The following is a 20709-nucleotide window of genomic DNA, read 5'->3' on the forward strand; positions in this document are numbered from 1 at the left end:
TTTCCACCCGCTGCGAGGCGAGGACCTCCGGGTTTCCTAGAGCGGACTCGGAAGTGCTCTCGGGGGGGTGGATTTATGGCTCAAGCCCGTTGGACAGGGAAAGCTTGGACTTGCTTACTTCCGGCGAGGAAGTGGTGCGAAGTGTCGCCTTCAGTTTTCTCTCCGTTTGTGAAAAGACACCCATCTCTCCAGCCTTGATTGCGGGAGCTCGGTCGTCCAGGAGAGCTCCCCGAGGCTGGAGTCTTGAGGAAAGGGAATGGGCATTGTATCCAGACGGGGGCCCTATCCCTAACCTTGACCGGGCCGGTCTCCCGTGTGTACGGAGTCAGGGTCGATTCCGAGAAATCCAGGTCCAAATCTGCCCTTATCATCCTGCTTCTCTTCGGGACCAATGAAGTCTCCCGTTGGTCTGTCAGGCCCTTCTGGCTTGAAAGACAGGACCAGTTTTGATCATTGTAGTGTTTTTGACCCCTGTTCTGACTTAAGTTTGACTTAAAGGTAGAGAGAAGGAGCGACTGCGACTGGACTAGTTAGTAAGTCTTGTCCTATTAATATTCTTCACCAGTAAAATTATGTTGGTTGGGCCTGATGTCAGATTTTTTGTGGCTCTCATTTACATTTTTTTAAATGTGGGAAATACGTTACGCTGACTTGTTCATATTTTAAATGAATTACTCTGTTGAATGGTCATCTTTAGCATAAATGACCTCTATGTCACCTCTTTGCTAATAATAATTTCCAATATATCAGTAGGTTGCATAATAATGAACGTGTCCTCCAGAAGATCCTAAAGAGGAAAACGTATGTGATCAGTAAAACAGCTAAAGGGGAGAGAGATCCTTCTGAGTTTGGAATGATAATGACAGAATCTGGGGACGTCATTGACTTGGACCCTCCAGCTGAGACTTCACAAGAGCAAGAAGACCTTCTAATAGTGAAGGTGGAAGAAGAAGACTGCACCTGGATGCAGGAGTACAGTCCGCCAGTGTTTGAGACTTTTTACCAGCGCTTCAAGCACTTCCAGTACCATGAGGCATCAGGCCCCCGGGAGGCACTCAGCCAGCTGCGGGTGCTCTGCTGTGAGTGGCTGAGGCCTGAGCTGCACACCAAGGAGCAGATCCTGGAGCTACTGGTGCTGGAGCAGTTCCTGACCATCCTTCCTGAAGAGTTCCAGACCTGGGTGAGAGAACATCACCCGGAAAATGGAGAAGAGGCTGTGGCTGTGGTAGAAAATATACAGAGGGAACTAGAGGAACGCAGACAACAGGTGAGTGGAAGAGGAGACATTAGAGCAGTGAGGAAGGGCAGGAAGAGAGTTGAGCTGCTGAGCAGGGGTGAGATCCTTAGCACTCTGGTGCTTCATTTATATTCTTTTGTTCTCCTGGGGTTAGGTACACTGTGGAGATTTCCTGCCACTCCAGCAAAGAGAAGCAGTATCCAGTGTGCTAACCTGGAAAAGACAATCTGCGATTTAATTTAGTTTTAAAATTACTATATTTTTTGAGTGACATGATACAAAATGCAAAAGGTACTTACGGTTGTAATAAAAGGAAGTTTCCATCCCACCCCTAGTTCCTCAGATGCCTAATTCTCCTCACCAGAGGCAACCATTTACATGATACATGCATATCCTACGGAGGTATACTATGACATATTTAAAACACAGATGTTTTAAAATCACTGTGTATTTCTGCCTCTTGCTTTTTTCTTATAGCTTGGTTTGTTTCATGTCAGTGCAATAGAGCGACCTCACTCTGAAACTGTTATATTCCATTGTATGGATATACCGTAATTGAACTGTTGAGGGCCATTTAAGTTGTTCCTTTAGATTGTTTCTGAATTTTTACTACAAACAACTTTGCTGCATGACTATCTTTACATACATCATTAATTATAGAATGTTGTTGGCTCAGAAGCCATATGCATTTGCAATTTTGACAGCTATTGATAGATTGCCCTACTTAGAGGTTATACCAACTTATATTCCCAACAGCAACGTATGAGAGAAATTTTTTTCCTACAGTCTGATAACCCAGTGTTATCCAACTTTTTTGATTATTGCCAATATGAAAGATACATATTCCAGTTCTGTGCAATTATAATGCATTTCTCTAATGGGTTAGTTTGACCACAGTGCATATTTTAAAGGGCTATGCATATGCCCTTTTATTGAAAATTATCTGTTTATATTATTTACCTATTAGGAAAAGTAAGGACTGTATCTGTCATTGAATTGCAAGTGTTACTTTTCCACATTGTTGTTTGTCTTTGCTTATGGAGATTTTTGCTTTGCAGGGTGTTTTAATTTTTATGCAATCAGCTTAGATCTTTTACGTTGTTTTAGGGTTTTGTGCCATACTTAGAAAGGCCTTCTCAACTACAATATTATAAGAAATTTTTCTCATAGTTTTGTCTTAAATTTTTCTTTAGACTTTTAAATTTTTTACACTTTTACATCTGGAATTCATTTTGGTTTAGGGTGTTTGGTAGGGTTACAACTTTATTTTTTCCCAGATATCTACCAGGTTGCCCCAGCAACTTGTAATCCACCTTCTCTCCTTCTGATTAAAATGCCTCTATATTACATACCAAATTTCTGCATGTATTTGGGTTCTTTTGGGGTCTCTTTATTTTATTTTACTGATGTCACTGTGTGTTTGTGTGTTAGTATTTTAATTATTTGAGCTCTATGAAATGCTTTGGTATATGATAGGGCTACCCTTCCTTCTTCCAAATTATGTTTTAATATTTTCTCATTTTCCTTATGATCTTCAGAATTATTTATTTAGTTTTTAGTACTCCCCCCCCCCCCCCCCAATTCCTGTTGGTATTTTTGTTGGGATTGCATGAAATAATATATTAATCTAGGGAGAATCAATATCTTTATGTTGTTAACATCTTGTACTTTCTTACTCATATATAATCTGACCTTCTACCTTCCTCTGGTTGCTAGACTCACACTCTCTTAAACTTTAATTCTCTTTTTATAGCAAAGAAACAAAAGATTATAGGTCTACCAGAGGTTGAAACTAGTTAGAGAATTTCCCTCATTTTCCAGAGCCATGGCACTTCATTGTAAGGTACCAACTCATTACTCTTTACCTCTGGGTAAGGGGTACTTCAACATCCCAGAATATCCTCAGGCTCTTCAGCTGGCTTAGCTCACCCCACGAGGCAAGTGGGCCGCAGAGAGAGCCACTGTTGACCTGAAGCCAGACCCTGTAGCTCTCCTGAATGATTGTTGTACAGATGGGGATGTTTGAACCTTTCTATTGCTTCTTTCAGGGCATAAAGCTTCCTGTTGACATCTGGTTAATTCTTTTTAAAACCTAATTTGGGCCCAGCTGATGTGCCTCAGTGGTTGATCCCTGGTCAGGGCACATGCCAGGGTTGTGGGCATGATCCCCAGTGTGGGGCATGCAAGGACGTAGCCTATCTGACTCTCTCTCATCATTGATGTTTCTATCTCTCCCTTCCTCTCTGAAATCAATAAAAATATATTTAAAAAAAACTAATTTAGGACATAAATGGACAAACTATGTTCTATCTTTTTAGTAATAAATATTCAAAAGTGTAATTTAAAACAAAAAACATTTTGTAATACAGGATTTACAGCATATATTGCACATTTGCCTCTTTCGGTGTGATATGCAGCCCACCTTTGAAGGGACACAGAGAAAAATAATTCCTTAGTGGTAGTCAGGATTTGAGGCCCAGATAGGGCATTTCCCACGGGCCTCCACAGCATACTTTGTTTGCCTTTCTCTCTGTCTGTCTCCTGTATCCCTGACATTTTTCCTCAGCTTTATCTCCAGGTAGTTCTTGTCTCTGCAGACCTTTCCCCAGGCTTTATCCTTCTCCTTTCTCAGTTTCTCTGCCCGAGTTTCCGGACATCAAGGGCTGTTTTGGTTCTTTGTTGCCCACGGTGCCCTTTGACATACTTGGCATCATCTTAACTCTGTTGAGTGGGTCAACCAGGACACAAACTTTCACACAGAATATTTGCCACAACTGTTTTGCAACTGCCTCTTAATGTAACTCTTGTGCCACATTTTGCCAGTACTAGGAGGGTTAAAATCAAAAGTGTTTTGAAACCATAAGGGAGGGAGAAAGGGGATGGTGATTCTATCTCAATGCAGGATCTTATTACCTGCTAAGTTGCTGCTGAGACAGATTCTGGAGACTGGTTGTGGCCGAGTAATTGTGTGTACCCTAAGGTTGAGCAAGAGCCAAGAACAGAAAGATTGAGGTCTGTTGCACACTGGATATGAACTAGCTTAAGTCTTGGTGTTGGTCTGCTGGAGAACCACGTGTCACTTCCTGAGCCCTATAATTGACCTTTCCAAACTCCTTTCTCACCTCTCTCCCTCTTTACTAAGCTTGGCCCACATTGGCCTTCCTAAGATACCCTCTTTCTGCCTGAGAGTCTTTGTTTATATTGTTCTCTCTGCTTCCAACACTTCTTACCTCTCTCCTGGCTGGCTTCTTTCATCCTTTAGGTGTTTACTCAAGTGACACTTCCTCAGAAAAGCCTTTGATGGCTACCCAATCTAAAGTAGATCTCATACCCAGCTGGTGTGGCTCACTGGTTGAGTGTCAGCCCCTGAACCAAGAGGTCACCGGTTTGATTCTCTGTCAGGGCACAAGCCCTGGTTGTGGGCTCAATCCCCAGTAGGGGTCGTGCAGGAGGCAGCCAATTCATCAATGTTTCTATCTCTTCTCCTTCTCCCTTTCTCTCTCAAATCAATAAAAACATATCTTAAAACATAAAGTAGATCTCATCTGATCTGTCTCATGGTACTTCCTTCTCTTTTCTAACATATAACATAGTCTGTAATTATGTACTAGTATTTATTTATGTGTTAAAGTGTTTAATGGAGGTCTTCTTCAACTAGATATAAACCATGTATAATCAGTGTCTGACTCATTATAGACCTAGCACATTAAATATTTAGTATATGAACAAATGAAAGAATAATGTGAATTTACTGGGTTCTTTAATAGCCTTCTCATTAAGGTACTGATTGGTGTGGTTGTGGTTGTTAGATTGTGGCATGTCCAGAAGTTCTTTCTCAGAAGATGGTGCCATCAGGAGCTATGCAGGAGTCCCTCCATCACCAGCTTCTTTCTCTGGACCCCCAGCCTGAACAAGAGACACAGAAGCCTCATCTGGAGGAAAATGGTGAGGATCTATGATTTGGTGGAACAGATGTGGGTAAGCAGTGTCTATAAGAGAGAGACTTCAGGCTAGGGAGCTTCTGCAATCAGTAGGATTTGGAGGTTGGCATGGTATGGGGACCTGGAATTGAGTCCCTGATATTAAGAGAGGTCAGGTTGCCCAGCTGTCATGGCTCAGTAGTTGAGCATTGACTAATGAACCAGGAGGTCATGGATTGATTCCCGGTTGGGGCACATGCCAGGTCGTGGGCTTGATCCCCAATGTGGGGCTGCAGGAGACAGCCGATTGATGATTCTCTCTCATCATTGCTGTTTCTATCTCTTCATCTGCCTTCCTTTCAGAAATCAATAAAAATATATTTTAAAAAAAGACAGGTCAGCTTATAGGATGGCTAGGAACTGTACCACAGTTCTATTCAAAAGCTATAATGCAGATGATGAGAACTTTATAGGTACTGTTAAGAGATTTACAAGTCTACTTCATAGATTTTATTATCTTAATGCTTAAGTAAAAAAAAAAGTTTCTAATTCCTAATTGCTTTCATTTTTTTAAAATTCTTTATTTTGAATTTTGCTTTCATTCTTACTTCAAGCAGTGCTTCACCATGATCTTTAGAGCATTTGTTTTCTCTTTCTTTCCTTCCCTTATTAACCTGTATTAGATATATCAAAGAAGAAAAGTGAACAGCTTATCTTATTTATGATGATATATGTCCACAAGTCGTAATCTCTAACCAGAAACTCTTGCCATCAAATACATTTTAGAATTCAGAATTTTTCAGATTTAGTAAGATAATGTGATTTATATACCACATATTACACTACCAACAGGATTTGACATGGTACCCCGTAATCACACACATTCATATTTCAGCAGTGAAATGTATGTATATATACAACAGTGGATTAAATGAAAGCTTTGATTAGCTTCACATATGTTCTGGTTAGGTTTTGTTGTCAAATTAGTTCAATGCCTAACTTCATGAAAAAAAAAAAGACCACCTTTGGTATGTAGAACTTTGGGATTTCAGAATTATGGATTGGAAATTGTGAACTTGTATTTCCTGTTTGGCCCCAGGCTTTCTTCTAGGTTCCCCTTAGTGGTCAGGCCTTTCACTTGACATGTCCTATGTCTCTAATATTTTCCAGCTTTCCTTTCACTGTGGTAATAATAATAAAAGCACAGCAGCAGCTATTATGACACATAGTTTACTATGTGTCAGGACCTGTTCTAAGCTTTACTTGTACGAATTTATTTAACCTTCAATGTACCAGGAAAAATAATCTTCACTTACCATCTGGGGCCAATGGATCCTTTATCTTTTTTTTATATCTAAGTAATTTTAGGCATAATAATAGAAGAATCAAAGGATAAAAACATTTAAAAAATATATTTTTATTGATTTCAGAGAGGAAGGGAGAGGGAGAGAAAGATAGAAACATCAATGATGAGAGAGAATCATCAATCTCTTGCATGCCCCGCACTGGGGATCAAGCCAACAACCCAGACAAGTGCCCTGGCTGGAAATAAAATCATGGCTTCCTGGTTCATAGGTCATCACTCAAACACTGAGCCACATCGACTGAGCGATGATAATAATTTTTAAAGAAGATTTAATAAGAATTACACTTCTTTGTATCAAGTGCATTTTGATAATTAAAACATCATAAAAAAACAAAAGAGTACTGTCACACAGTACCATCTGTTTAGCAAAATCAAAAACTGTCTTTTTAACAAAATGGGATAGTCCAGAATCTTGTTGCAAAATATTGCATGATGAAATCCTTCCTGTTGAATGACTCACTGGATAAGATGGGTCATATTCCTTTTATGAAGTTAAAAATGTATTGTTTATTATTGATTCTTGAGTTTGAGAAAGTTAATCTAGGATATCATTTGTAGACTCATTCTAAGATTTCCCTTATATTTTCAGTTTTATCATTATCATTAGAGAGCACGCTGTTCTCTGTCACAATTCATCATCTCATTCATCTAATAATAGTGAAATGTCTTTTTCTCCTTGCCAATATGGGTGGAAAATAAAAACTTCCAAATTTTCAACTATGCTCAATGGAAGTTAGTAGATGTCAACAGTCTTATACCTTCTGGAAGATGTTGCAAAACTCTATGTAATGTATTTAATACTTTGGGAATAGTGAATAATGATGTTTTTCACTGTTGAGTGAACCTAAATATTTTCTTTGTTCTCTCATTTCTTATTATTTTAGTCTTCTTTGCTCTCATTGGAAGTAATTAATGAATAGTGATTAGTAAGAATGAAATCATTTCTGGGATGATGAAATAGAAAAATGTTTCATGATACAGGAAAAATAAGATTAGTCAGATCCCAAAATGTTTTCTAAATTTATAAAAGGGTCCAGTGGATCCATTATAGAAATTACAAGATAGAGTGAGTTTTATTATATTTTTTAAAACATAAAATAAATTTTCTTTCTGTTCTTCAGAAGATCTCTAAAGGAATAAAAGTCATATAATTACAGTCTTTAAAAATAGTTAAAACTGCCGAAACTGGTTTGGCTCAGTGGATGGAGCGTTGGCCTGCGGACTGAAAGGTCCCAGGTTCGATTCCGGTCAAGGGCATGTACCTGGGTTGCGGGTACATCCCCAGTAGGAGATGTGCAGGAGGCAGCTGATCGATGTTTCTCTCTCATCGATGTTTCTAACTCTCTATCTCTCTCTCCCTTCCTCTCTGTAAAAAATCAATAAAATATATTTTTTAAAAAATAGTTAAAACTGTTCAACATGGAAACCCAAAATTGTGTAATAGGTCTAGTACTCAGTGGAATGAGGATATACTGCTGTTATCCTCATGTTAGAAATTAAGAAGCTAAGGCCTAAAAAGGTTAAGTAATTTGTTCAAGGTCACAAAGCTATTAAGTGACAGAGCTCATATTTTAACCCTCTATTTCTACACTTTTACCCCATTCTGAGCTATCCTGCCTTTGCTTTAACCACCAGGCCCTCCCAAGGACAGAATCCCGTCCTCCTTAAATCATGTCATCTTCCCGCTACTTGCAGAGTCTCATCATGTCATGCTGCTTTTTCCTTCTGTTCCTAGGTGCTGCTTCTCTTCTCTGCCCTGTTAGCCAGACCCTAGCCCTTTCTTTATTCCAACAAAACTACTGTGTTTTTAATTTTTTTTATACCCTGGGGGAGGCTGCATTCCTTATGCCTTTGATAGCACTGAAGGCTGGGACTAATTTGGGCTTGAGAGAGGCAAAATGATTTACTTAAAAGTTAAAGAAGCAATGGGTTTCGCAGGAACTTCAAAAAATAAGTGGAATTATTTAGAATGGAATTACTATAATAATTCCAGTTATAATTGGAATGTAGTCTGTACTCACAATTACTGTTCAAGTATAGACTACATTCATCCCTTTATTTCAAGTCTCCTCTTTTGACTCTTTAGCCACACTCCTGGTTTCAGACTCTGTCTTTCATCAATAATCATTGTCTCCTTTTTGTGTCATTGCTCATTACTTTATAGTCCTCAGAGACAAGCAAGCTACATATACACAGACATCTCCAGGACTGAGGAAACCATAGCAAGGTCTAAACTGTCAGGTTATTTGTTTAAGGTGGGCTCACATAGATTGAGATCTGGATGCACCATGAATCTTGACAAAAATAAGCAGGAGCGCCCTAACGGGCTCAGTGGATAGAGCATCGGCCTGTGGACTCAAGGGTCCCAGGTTCGATTCTGGTCAAGGGCATTTACCTTGGTTGCGGGCACATCCCCAGTAGGGGACGTGCAGGAGGCAGCTGATCGATGTTTCTCACTCATCGATGTTTCTAACTCTTTTTTTTTTTTTTTTTTTTTTTTTTTTTTTTTTTTAAATTAAATCTTTATTGTTCAGATTATTACATTTGTTCCTCTTTTTTCCCCCCATAACTCCCCTCCTTCCAGCTCCCACCCCACCCTCCACCCTCACTCCCCACCCACTGTGTTCATCCATAGGTGCATGATTTTTGTCCAGTCACTTCCCGCATCTCCCACACCCCTTTTTCCCCCAAGAATAGTCAGTCTATTCCCTTTCTATGTCCCTGATTCTATTATAATCACCAGTTCATTCTGTACATCAGGTTATTTATTCACTTGATTCTTAGATTCATTTGTTGATAGATGCATGTTTGTTGTTCATAATTTGTATCTTTACCTTTTTCTTCTTCTTCCTCTTCTTAAAGGATACCTTTCAGCATTTCATATAATACTGGTTTGGCGGTGATGAACTCCTTTAGCTTTTCCTTATCTGTGAAGCTCTTTATCTGACCTTCAATTCTGAATGATAGCTTTGCTGGATAAAGTAATCTTGGTTGTAGGTTCTTGGTATTCAGCACTTTGAATATTTCTTGCCATTCCCTTCTGGCCTGCAAAGTTTCTGTTGAGAAATCAGCTGACAGTCGTATGGGTATTCCCTTGTAGGTAATTGAGCCTCTTTCTCTTGCTGCTTTTAAGATTTTCTCTTTGTCTTTTGCTCTTGGCATTTTAATGATGATGTGTCTTGGTGTGGTCCTCTTTGGATTCCTTTTGTTTGGGGTTCTCTGCGCTTCTTGGACCTGTAAGTCCATTTCTTTCACCAGGTGGGGGAAGTTTTCTGCCATTATTTCTTGAAATAGGTTTTCAATATCTTGCTGTCTCTCATCTTCTGGCACTCCAATGACTCTGATATTAGACCGCTTAAAGCTGTCCCAGAGGCTCCTTACACTATCTTCACACTTTCGGATTCTTTTTTCATTTTGCTTTTCCAATTGGGTGTTTTTTGTCGAAGCTTTGGTTTGATTATTGTACTCCTCTGGTCTGCTATTGGGTATAATATTCTTTATTTCAGTCCGTGTATGCTTACTTTCTAATTTCTTTATCGTAGCATCGAGGGTCTCATTAGTTTTCGTGAGGTTCTGCACAAATTTATGGCAAGCCCTCAAAATTGCGATTCTTAGCTCCATATCCTCCATTTCTGTCATGTTTTTTTGTCTCCGCATCTTTTATGCTTTCTTGGTGCACCCCCTTGTGGTCTCTGTGCGCAGTCTTGTTCTAGCCAAGCCTTAATTGTTGTAGTTAACACTAGAGGGATTTGACCCCCAGGCCGACTGGCTATAGGAATCAGCTGTGCGGAAAACGTCTGTCTTCTGGGGAGGCGCTAATCCAGCCTTTGCCTGAGGCGATCGGCAAATGGCTGTGCGCAGGCTTTGGGCGGGGCGGGATCAACAGGGCGGGCGGAGGGAGCAGTTATGGCCACGCTCAGTCCCGTTCCCAGAGGCTCTGCTTCTTAGAACCCCGGCAGCCGCTGCAAACCTCGGAGAGAAAGCTGCCCTCAGGTTCCAACTGATGCCGGGTAATCCCGCTTCTCCCGTTTGAGTCTGGGTCCCTAGAGACTCGTCCGGATCTGGAGCCCAGAGTCTGAGACTCACTCCCGACAGAAAACGACAACCGCGCCCTCAGCCACCAGCCCGCTTTCGCGCGCACCTCGGTACCTTTGTATTTTCCACACTGCGCCGCCTCTTTCCTTCTAGTTGTAGAGTCTCTCTTCAGCCAGCCTTCCTGTGGTTCTGGGTGATGTCCGTTCAGTCTTTTAGTTGTATTTTTGAAATGGTTGTTTGCGGCAGCGGTCTCCGGTGTTTACCTACGCCGCCATCTTGGTCGACTCCTCGACACGTTTCTAACTCTTTATCCCTCTCCCTTCCTCTCTGTAAAAAATCAATAAAATATATTTTTAAAAAAATAAGCAGAGGGTCAAATAGTCACCAGCATCTAGATATCAGACCCTCCAGGCATTGCACATGTTATTCACGCCACCTGCAAAGCACCCATACCCTCACCCCACTCCACCCCTACGTCCTGTGGACAGGCTTTCCTGAAGCTTTCGCCTTCCACTCTCTACTCGGCATTCCTAATGGTGAACTTCAAGTATAGAATTGGTAATTGACCCTATTCTGGAAGTAAGTAAGGCTTACACGTCTACACTCCCTCTTACTGAAGTTTTAGAAGGCAAGGACTGTTTTATCTGCCTATTATAACACACAGAGTAGGCTAAATAATATACACTAACTATTGACTATAAACCAACTACAGTAATTCCTTGAAGGGAGAACATGTGGACCAATGCCTTGCTAATCATAAAGTGTAGTTCAAGGAGCAGCAGCAACATCACTTGGAAGCTTGTTAGAAATGCAAAATGTGGAGCCCAGACCTACTAAGCCAGAATCTGCGCTACGCTTAGACCCCAGGTGATTTGTTTGCTCATTAAAGCGTGAGAAGCACTGGGCTCTAGGAAGTGCTTGAGATCTGAAGCTGTGAGACTTTGGTTATCCTTTGAAATGGCTAGGTTCAGTCTTGGCAGAGCAGAATGGCACAGTCTGAAGTCAGCAGCAGGGAGTAGCCTGACCAAAGCAGGGAGTCTAGTGTTTTGGGGGGGAAGGGTGAATATAGGGTAGGCGTGGGAGAGGCCGGAATGTCGAGGATCTTGAGAGCCACGCAAAAGAATTTGGTCTTGATGTGGCAAGGCACCATTGTAGATTCTTGACCAAAAGTGGAATATGGTGGCAATCAGAGCTGGGCAAAGATATTCTCACTAACACCTTTTTTTCTCCCCCCTCTACCCTTCCTGCTCTCCAAGTTTCTTCCCTTCCCCTGAAGGACAGCCAGGAGCTGACAGCCTCACTTCTCTCAGCTGGGTCCCAGGTGAGCTGGCGTCCCTGTGCCTGCATGTCTATTCCCATGTCTGTTCTTGGAGACGTAGCTGCCTTAATCCTGAATCTTCATCAGAAGTTCTGTCTCTTTAGAGACCAGGCCCACCTTGGGTTTATACTTCAGTCCTTTTTCCATTCTACCCAATACTCCCCATCCTCTTTGAAGCATAGTCCCGCCTCCTATTTCTTTCCTTAATACTTGCAGTTCTTTCCCTCATCCAAATTGGAACATAGGGAATGGGAATTTAGTGAAGATCTCGTGTTTCAGAAGTTGGTGAAAATTGAAGATGTGGCTGATGTGGCTGTTTCCTTTATCCTGGAGGAATGGGAACATTTGGACCAGTCCAAGAAGTCTCTCTATAGGGATGACAGGAAGGAGAATTATGAGAGTATTACCTCCATGGGTAAGACTTATTTTGTCTGCATGGATTAGGACATATTAATTTTGTTATCTTGCAAAGAATATTTCTAGTGCATCTTATAAAAGCATGTGTGTTTTAATTGCTATAATGTGGCTTATTTTTTTTCTGTGAAAGAATAAATCAACCTTTTCCCCTCTTAGCTTATTTTAATTATTTCCTTCATAATAAAGGTATAACTGAAGTGCTTGGAGAATGATATTTGCAAATACTATCTGCTTTAAAGTGAAAGAGCTTAAAACTAACAGGTTTGGATTTTAACAAATTTGTAATAATTATTGTATTCTATTCCTTGACAGATTGACTAATTCTTAGCTGAATAGTTCTCATTTGTGAAAGCATTTCAGACTTTGCTGAATAAGTATTGTAGTAGTTATTATTACAATATCTCAATGGCATTCGTTCTTTTCTTTCTAGCTCATGGGTGGCTAGTTGTTCACCCTGTTATAATTCTCAAATCACTGGTACCTATTTTATGATGTTTTCCCTGTTGGCATCTACAGTTTACATGTTGTATCCCCCGTTTTTTTAAAAAAAATATTTTTCTTTATGTTTACTTTTTTAAAAATTTTATATGTTTTTCTTCTTTTTTGTTGTTTCTTTGTCATATCCCTTCTTGAATTTTGCATCCCAAATAAGACTTTGCCAGTATTTGTAACTATGTTATGATCTTGGAAACTAATATTTGATTTTGCTGCCTGGAGCAATTATAAAAAGCTTAGTACTATGGCAAACATTTTGGAGCTTACAGCTTTTAGCTTCTTTTGAATTAATTCTTTTATTTATTAATAAAAAATATTTTTATTTATATCAGAGAGAAAGGGAGAGAGAGGTAGAAACACCAATGATGAGAGAGAATCATTGATCAGTTGCCTCCTGCATGCCCCAACAGGGGATCAAGCCCGCAACCCGGGCGTGTGCTCTGACCAGGAATCAAACCATGACCTCCTGGTTCATAGGTTGATGCTCAACCACTGACACACCAGCTGGGCTTGAATGAATTCTTTTAGAAGAACCACTATATAACAAGCACACTGGTAGACTTTAGATGAAATACATAGATAATGCCAGATTCCTTTTGAAAAATGTTATACCAGTTTACATGGTCATGTGCTCACGTTGGATTTGTATAATTATTCTATATCCCTTATACTATTGCCACCCTTCTACTATAGGAAGTAGCTAAATTTTTCATTTTTCTTCTATTATTTCAGATTGCAAGTCAAAGAATGACAATATGGAACTCATAGTAAAGCAGATTTCTGATGAAGCCAAATCGCACTGGATGACATCAGGAATCACTGAAAGAAGTGTTGCCCAAAGTCAAGAATTTGGAGAAGTTAGTGACCTTCGCAGCATGGTAGAAGGGTGGCAGGTAAACCCCAGTGTGGGGAAGTCAAGGCAGAACCCTTCCCAGAAAAGAGATCTTGGTGCCATCACAGACGTTAACTGTAAGCAAAACACAAATGCTGAGAGAGGTCACAAATGTAATGATTGTGGTAAATTTTTCCTTCAAGCCTCAAACTTCATTCAGCATCGGCGAATCCACACCGGAGAAAAGCCATTTAAGTGTGGTGAATGTGGGAAAAGCTATAATCAGCGTGTGCACCTTACTCAACATCAGCGAGTCCACACTGGTGAGAAACCCTATAAATGTCAGGTGTGCGGAAAAGCCTTTCGTGTGAGTTCCCACCTTGTCCAGCATCACAGTGTGCACAGCGGAGAGAAACCCTACGGATGTACCGAATGTGGGAAAAACTTTGGTCGGCACTCTCATCTGATTGAGCACCTGAAGCGCCACTTCAGAGAGAAATCCCAAAGATGTATGTGTGAAGAGTTTATATTGGAGAATAAATGGAGGCAAAAATGTTTTTATTAGCTTAGAACAGATGAGTTGTGGATAAGGGAGCAGTAGGAAGGAGCAAAGATTATAGTCTATTATTTACTAGAGGCCTGATGCACAAAATCCGTGCAGAAGGTGGGGGTGGTCTCTCAGCCCGGCCTGCGTCCTCTCACAATCTGGAACCCCTTGCTCCTAACGGCCTGCTTGCTTGCTCCTTACCGCTTGGCTCGCTGCTCCTTAGCACTGTCCCAGAGGCGGGAGAGGCTCCCGCCACCGCTGCCACAGTTTTCGCCAGTCGTGAGCCCGGCTTCTGGCTGAGCAGCGCTCCAGCTATGGGAATGCACTGACCACCAGGGGGCAGCTCCTGCGTTGAGCGTCTGCCCCCTGGTGGTCAGTGGTGTCATGGTGACCAGTCGTTCTTGTTGTTCCGCCATAGTGGTCACTGAGCTTTTATTATATAGACTAGGGGCCCACTGCACGAATTCGTGCACCTTGAAAGGAACTGTGGGCCGCAAGGCTGTGGTGGGCACAGGGGTGGGTCTCAGCCCATCCTCCACGCCCCCTCTCGGTCCCTCCCGTCGCAGCCCTGCTCCTCTGTCTGCCAGCAGCCCTGCTCCCACCACCACTGCTCCCACGTGCTGATGGCGCCAGCCCCGTTTGGACCTGCTGATGGCATGGAATGACTGGAGCGGGTGCCAGCAGCGGGTGTGAGGGGGGTTGGCACCAGCAGTGGGTGTGAGTGGCATCTGCTGCCCCGATTGCCCCTCAGGAGCAGGGGGAGGTAGAGAAGCCCTCAAGGCCGGTAGCTGCCATTCACACCCGCTGACAGTGCCAAGCGATCGGGACCAGTGCCAGGTGCCGGCAGCGGGTGCAAGCGCTGGGCGGGACCATAGCATGCGGGAGAAAAGAATTTTCAGTAACCACCAGAGGCTTGCCCCGATGATAGCAACTGTGCCCCACCTTGGTCTGGTGCCCCTGCTCACCTGCTCCACCATCCCACCGTGGCCGACACCCGCCATGTTCTGCAAGAGCCCCCTGGTGGTCAGCGCACATCATAGCAACTGGTTGTTCAGTTATTCTACCATTTGTTCTATTTGCATATTAGCCTTTTATTACATAGGATACTTTAATTGTCAAATCAGTAGGCAAAACCCTATGCCCTCTCCTCTGTCCCAACATCCCTTTCTCCAGAGGTACTTGCTTGTAGCTCTATTTTCTTCCATTAATTCCATATCTGTATATATAAAAGGCTAAGCAACTGTATGACCGGTAGCTATAACGCACACTGACCACGAGGGGGCAGATGCTCAACGCAGGAGTGTCAAGCTGCAATGACTTGGCAGTGGTGGTTCTCAGGTGACACACCCCAGAACCAGAGAGGAGGGAGCCCAATTCTGGGGTGTGTCACCCGAGAACCGCCCTCTCGCAATCTGGGACCCCTCAAGGGATGTCGGAGAGCCGGTTTCGGCTGGATCCCCACAGGCCAGGCCAAGGGACCCCACCTGCTGGAGGGATACCGCTCACTCTGCAGATGTCCTTTGAGCTGCGGCATTGCCCCAGGTGCAGCCGGCTGGGGAGGGACCACGGGAGGTTGGCTCCACGGCATGTCCTTCCTGTCTCGCCCAGTCCCGCCCTGCCAGCCACCTTCTAATTAATTTCCTTTCAATGTGCACAAATCCATGCACCAGGTCACTAATTCTATATAATAAAAGCCTAATATGCAAATTGTCCCCTTGGGCGGTCATTTGACCAGGAGTTCGACCACTCGCTATGGCATGTGCGACCACCACGGGGCAGCATGAAACATGGTGGGCATCGGCGATGCTCTGTGACCTCTCGCTGGATACCTATGGGTGCGAGTGGCGGGGATGGAGATGTGGTGAGAATGCGGGGTGTCCGCCAAGCTCGCTCTCACTCCCCCTGCTACCCTCCCCCAGGACACCAGGGCTCACACGCTGCGGAAGGTCCTGCGCTCAGGTGCTGGGTGCCCATGAGGAGCCCGTCCCACACCTGCACAACTTCTTCTGGTGAGCTGGGCCACAGCTGCCAGGACCACAGAGGCTGGTTGGGCTCCCCGTGGGTTCGTGCAGGAGCCGGTCTGTGAGGCCGGCTGGGAGAGAGCGCGCTGCCCGCCGGCTTCTGTGCAGTGCCGCTGGGCGGCCCAGAGGCCAATGCGGCGACCCAGCCCGTGGCATCCCTGAGTCCCCACATCTCCGCGTGGGGACTCAGGTGCTGTGACTCAGGCAGAGGGGGCACACAGGGGCCCAAGGGCCCAGGTGCTGCCCAGGGTCAAGAGGTCAGCTGGGACCTGCCCTTCCATATCAGAGGCTCGCACTTCAATTGCCGGCCAGGCCTAAGGACTGTACCTGTGCACAAATTTCGTGCACCTGGCTTCTAGTTTTAAATAATCCTGCTATTGCCTTATTAATCAATTTTAGACAGTATCTATTCACTTTCTAGTCTAGTAAATGAGGAATTGGACTCTCTTACTTGCTTCTTCCCCTTTTCCAACTTTTTCCAATTTAGTTATTTTACTTAATTTTATTTTAAAATAATAGGAAGTTTGGAGGAAAAAAATTGGGAGAAAAAAAATCACACATAATTTCACCATCCATCCTAACTAATAGCATTATTACTGTGTAGTGGATTTCCTTCTATCCTTTTCCATAAGCCTACTTTTATTTTTAAATATATTTTTTATTGATTTCAGAGAGGAAGGGAGAGGAAGAGATAGAAACATCAATGATGAGAGAGAATCATTGATTGGCTGCCTCCTGCACTGGGGATTGAGCCCACAAACCAGGCATGTGCCCTGGCTGGGAATCAAACTGACCTCCTGGTTCATAAGTCAACAGTCAACCACTGGGCCACACTGGCTTGGCTTATAGCCTATTTTTATATAGTTATACTCATAGGACACAAATATTAGACATACACATTTTCTAGTGTTGCTTGACCTTCCTATTTGTTATTTTTGATAATCTGCTATTGTGTGGAGATGTCATAATTTATTCAACTGTTCCCCAGTTGGACTTCTAAAATTTTCACTTTTGTCTTGACAGCTGTGTTTATGCCTTTTTCAGTATTTAAGATTGTTTTCTCATAATAGATGCCCAGAAGTGGGATTAGTGGATGAAAGGCTAAAAACATCTTTATGGCTATTGCTACATATTACTAAATTAATTAATTAATTAATTAATTTATTTATTTATGATTTGAGAGAAAGAGAAAGAAAGAAAGCAAGAGAGAGAGAAAGAAAGAAAGAAACATCAGTTGGTTCAAACTTGCAGCTTGGGTATGTGCTCTGACCAGAATCAAACCATGACCCTGCAATTCATGGGATGAGGCTCCAACTAACTGAGCCACACTGGCCAGAGCTAAACTGCATCAAGTACATATATGTATACCCTTTTTCACTCCTATTACATCATATTTTCATTTGATTATTTTCTTTTTTTTTTGAAAGTTCCTTTTCTTCTATAAAAGAACTGATGACATTTGCATTTCCTCTTTATTTTTTCAGGCAATGACAAAAGAAGTAAGAATACAAAATTGAATGTTAAGAAGAAAATTTCAGAATTTTCAGAAGCAGACATGGAACTATCTGGAAGAATCCAAAAAAATGTTTCTCAAGTTCAAGATTTTGGAGAAGGCAAGTTGGATAAAAAGCAGGGAATTCCCATGAAAGAGATAGTAGGACAACCTTCTTCAAAGAGGATAAATTTCAATCAAGTCACATATGTCCACAAAAAATCCTCCACAGGAGAGAGACCACATAAATGTAATGAATGTGGAAAAAGCTTTATTCAGAGTGCCCATCTTATTCAACATCAGCGAATACACACTGGAGAGAAACCATTCAGGTGTGATGAGTGTGGGAAAAGCTATAATCAACGTGTGCACCTAACTCAGCATCAGAGAGTCCACACTGGCGAGAAACCCTACACCTGTCATTTATGTGGGAAAGCATTTAGAGTAAGGTCCCATCTTGTTCAGCATCAGAGTGTGCACAGTGGGGAGAGACCCTTTAAATGTAATGAGTGTGGGAAAGGTTTTGGGAGGCGTTCACACCTTGCTGGGCATCTAAGACTTCATTCTAGAGAGAAAACCCATCAGTGTCATGAATGTGGAGAAATCTTTTTTCAGTATGTTAGCCTCATTGAACATCAGGTGCTCCACATGGGTCAGAAAAAAGAAAAAAATGGCGTTTGTGAGGAAGCATATAGTTGGAATTTAACAGTGATTGAAGATAAGATTGAGTTACAAGAGCAGCCTTATAAATGTGATATATGTAGCAAAGCCTTTAATTATAGTTCTGACCTTATTCAGCATTACAGAACTCATACTGCAGAGAAAACCTGTAAATGTGATCTATGTAGAGAAAATGTTGGCCAGTGTTCTCACATAAAACAACGTCAAAAAACCTATTCTAACATGAAATCCTATCAATGTAATGAATGTGGCAGAGGCTTCACTCTGAAGTCACATCTTAATCAACATCAGCGAATGCATACTGGTGAGAAACCCTTTCAATGTAAAGAATGTGGAATGAGTTTCATTTGGAGTTGTAGCCTCTTCAAACATCTGAGAAGTCATGAGAGGACAGATTCCATAAATACCGTAAGTGTATAGATGTTTCTGTTGTAGCACCGCTCTTACTCAATTTAGAGAAGCTTTCCTGAAGAGAAATCCTACTTCTGTGATGAATGTAGTAACAACTTCAGCTTAACCATAAAACCTGCAGATACATAACTGAAATCCTTCAGTTAGAATTTAGGAACACTGGAGAACAAGAAGTAGATAATTTGTTTGCTTTTCCCAAGGAGAAATGCTTTTGTTAGCATCTTCATGCTTGAGAATGTAGACAAGAGAGAACCCATGGTGCCCAGCCGGCGTGGCTCAGTGGTTGAACGTTGACCTATGAACCAAGAGGTCATGGTTCGATTCCTGGTCAGGGCAGTAAAAAGAGAGAGAGAGAGAGAGAGAGAGAGAGAGAGAGAGAGAGAGAACCCATGGATATGATGGGTGAAGGAAAACCTTCAAGTAGCACTTATTCATTTGAATGTCAGATCATTGACACTGGGAAAGCTTCATGGATACAGTAGAAATAAGCGTTGTTTGTAATTTCTGCCTTGACAGCTTATCTATTCAGGGAAGAGCACAGGTAAAGAAAGAGAACTCTTCAGCATGATACTCATTTTGGTACCTCAGCAACAAACCTTCCCTAGAAATGATTGCCCTGGCCAATAGAAGGCTCCAGTCCTTGTTCCCATCATAAGTATTAGACCCTTTGAAAAAAAAATTGACTTAAGGTTTTTATATTTTGGAAAAATTGGGTTCAGAGTCCGAATGGTATGTGTTCCTTACTATCTTATTCAATCTACAACTTCTCCATGAAACACACTTTACTTTTTTGGTTTTGTTTTGATTCTGTTATCATCAGATTAGCTATTATAAAGAGGAGTTAAGTTTTTCAATTCAGTAGAAACTGTGTTGGTTAGTCACATCTTGAGGGGAGGGGAGCGGGACCTTAGAGGAATAAAGACAGGTCAAATAGTGGACTTTTCTTCTTCTTCTTCTTTTCTATTACCCACAGCAGGGTAGCTATGCACATAGAATTGTGGTTCCGCCCTGGCCAGGTTGGCTCAGTGGATGGAGCATGAGTCTGCAGACTGAAGGGTCCCAGGTTCGATTCTGGTCAAAGGCACATGCTAGGGTTGTCCCCAGTGCTTGGGTTGTCCCCAGGGCTTGGTCCCCAGTGTGGGGTGTGTAGAAGGCAGCCGATTGGTGATTCTCTCTAATCATTGATGTTTCTATCTCTCCCTCTCCCTTCCTCTCTGAAATCAATAAAAATATATTTAAAAAGAAAAAATAAAGAATTGTGATCCAAGCAATATGTATACTAATTCCCCCGCAGGATAATGACATGTAGATTGAGTCTCAATTTGCATTGCAGCTGGATTTGAAAGTAAACAGTAATCGGGAGCAGGAAGGTCATGGTTTGGGTAGGAGTTGTGGGCAAAAGATGACATGGAAAAAAGGTTTAACTTGCGTCTGTTTGCTAAAGAAAGGTAAAGAGCTTTTGGGCACTGCTGAAGTCCTGCTTCTGCTGACTGCCTAGCGCACAATAAACAGCAAATTGAACTTGTTGTGATGTACACTGGTGTCCTGTCCAGATTCCTCTAGCCAAACTGGCACACCTACCCACGAAGCTGCCCAGAGTTGAGGCTGCTAAGTGCTCACAGCTCTTCCCTTCTCTAAAGATTCTGGAGACTTGTCCTCAGATGGTGGGAGCTGCAGCATCCAGGAGTTTATCTGCCGCCCCCACTCCAGCCAGTGACTGACTGATACGGAGGTACAAAAGGTTGATTCACTTGCCTAAAGCAGGGGGAAACCTATAATGTAGTTTATGTTTCCCAAGCCACTCTTTGTGGATCAGGCTAAGGCTAGACCTTGAGACTATGCCCATGCTCGACTCTTGCCCTCTTGATCTGTCTCATTCCCTCTCGCAAATACTTTTCCTGAAGAGCATACCCTTAACCAATCATGAGGTTCTGAAT

The 20709-nt window shown here is 42.3% G+C and overlaps 1 protein-coding gene across 6 annotated transcripts; it reads left to right on the plus strand.

The window, feature by feature from the left end:
- The first annotated feature begins 131 nt into the window (after positions 1-131).
- On the plus strand, positions 132-20293 carry ZKSCAN5 (zinc finger with KRAB and SCAN domains 5). Of its 6 annotated transcripts, none has more exons than XM_070412596.1 (7): positions 132-533; positions 751-1267; positions 5047-5182; positions 11815-11879; positions 12156-12291; positions 13521-14129; positions 17673-20293. In XM_070412596.1, the coding sequence occupies exons 2-7, from the start codon at positions 854-856 to the stop codon at positions 18779-18781; spliced, it is 2469 nt and encodes an 822-aa protein (XP_070268697.1). In that variant the 5' UTR covers positions 132-533; positions 751-853; the 3' UTR covers positions 18782-20293. The 6 variants fall into 6 exon arrangements, with proteins under 6 accessions (XP_070268697.1, XP_070268700.1, XP_070268699.1 ...); XM_070412599.1 differs by having other exon boundaries at positions 12159-12291; XM_070412598.1 differs by having other exon boundaries at positions 754-1267.
- The last annotated feature ends 416 nt before the right edge of the window (positions 20294-20709 follow it).

This window comes from Myotis yumanensis, unplaced genomic scaffold, assembly GCF_028538775.1.
Source record: "Myotis yumanensis isolate MYYU_CA2020_CCGP unplaced genomic scaffold, mMyoYum1.0.hap1 SCAF_4, whole genome shotgun sequence".
NCBI lineage: Eukaryota > Metazoa > Chordata > Mammalia > Chiroptera > Vespertilionidae > Myotis > Myotis yumanensis.

What these genes read in the sequence shown, in the direction of transcription:
- ZKSCAN5 (XM_070412597.1), top strand. Translation starts at nt 854, where the DNA reads ATGATAATGACAGAATCTGGGGACGTCATTGACTTGGACCCTCCAGCT. An exon ending in TTCTCTCAGCTGGGTCCCAG is followed by an intron (nt 11,880 to 12,155) that starts GTGAGCTGGCGT and finishes CTCGTGTTTCAG; the next exon opens with AAGTTGGTGAAAATTGAAGA. An exon ending in TGAGAGTATTACCTCCATGG is followed by an intron (nt 12,292 to 13,520) that starts GTAAGACTTATT and finishes CTATTATTTCAG; the next exon opens with ATTGCAAGTCAAAGAATGAC.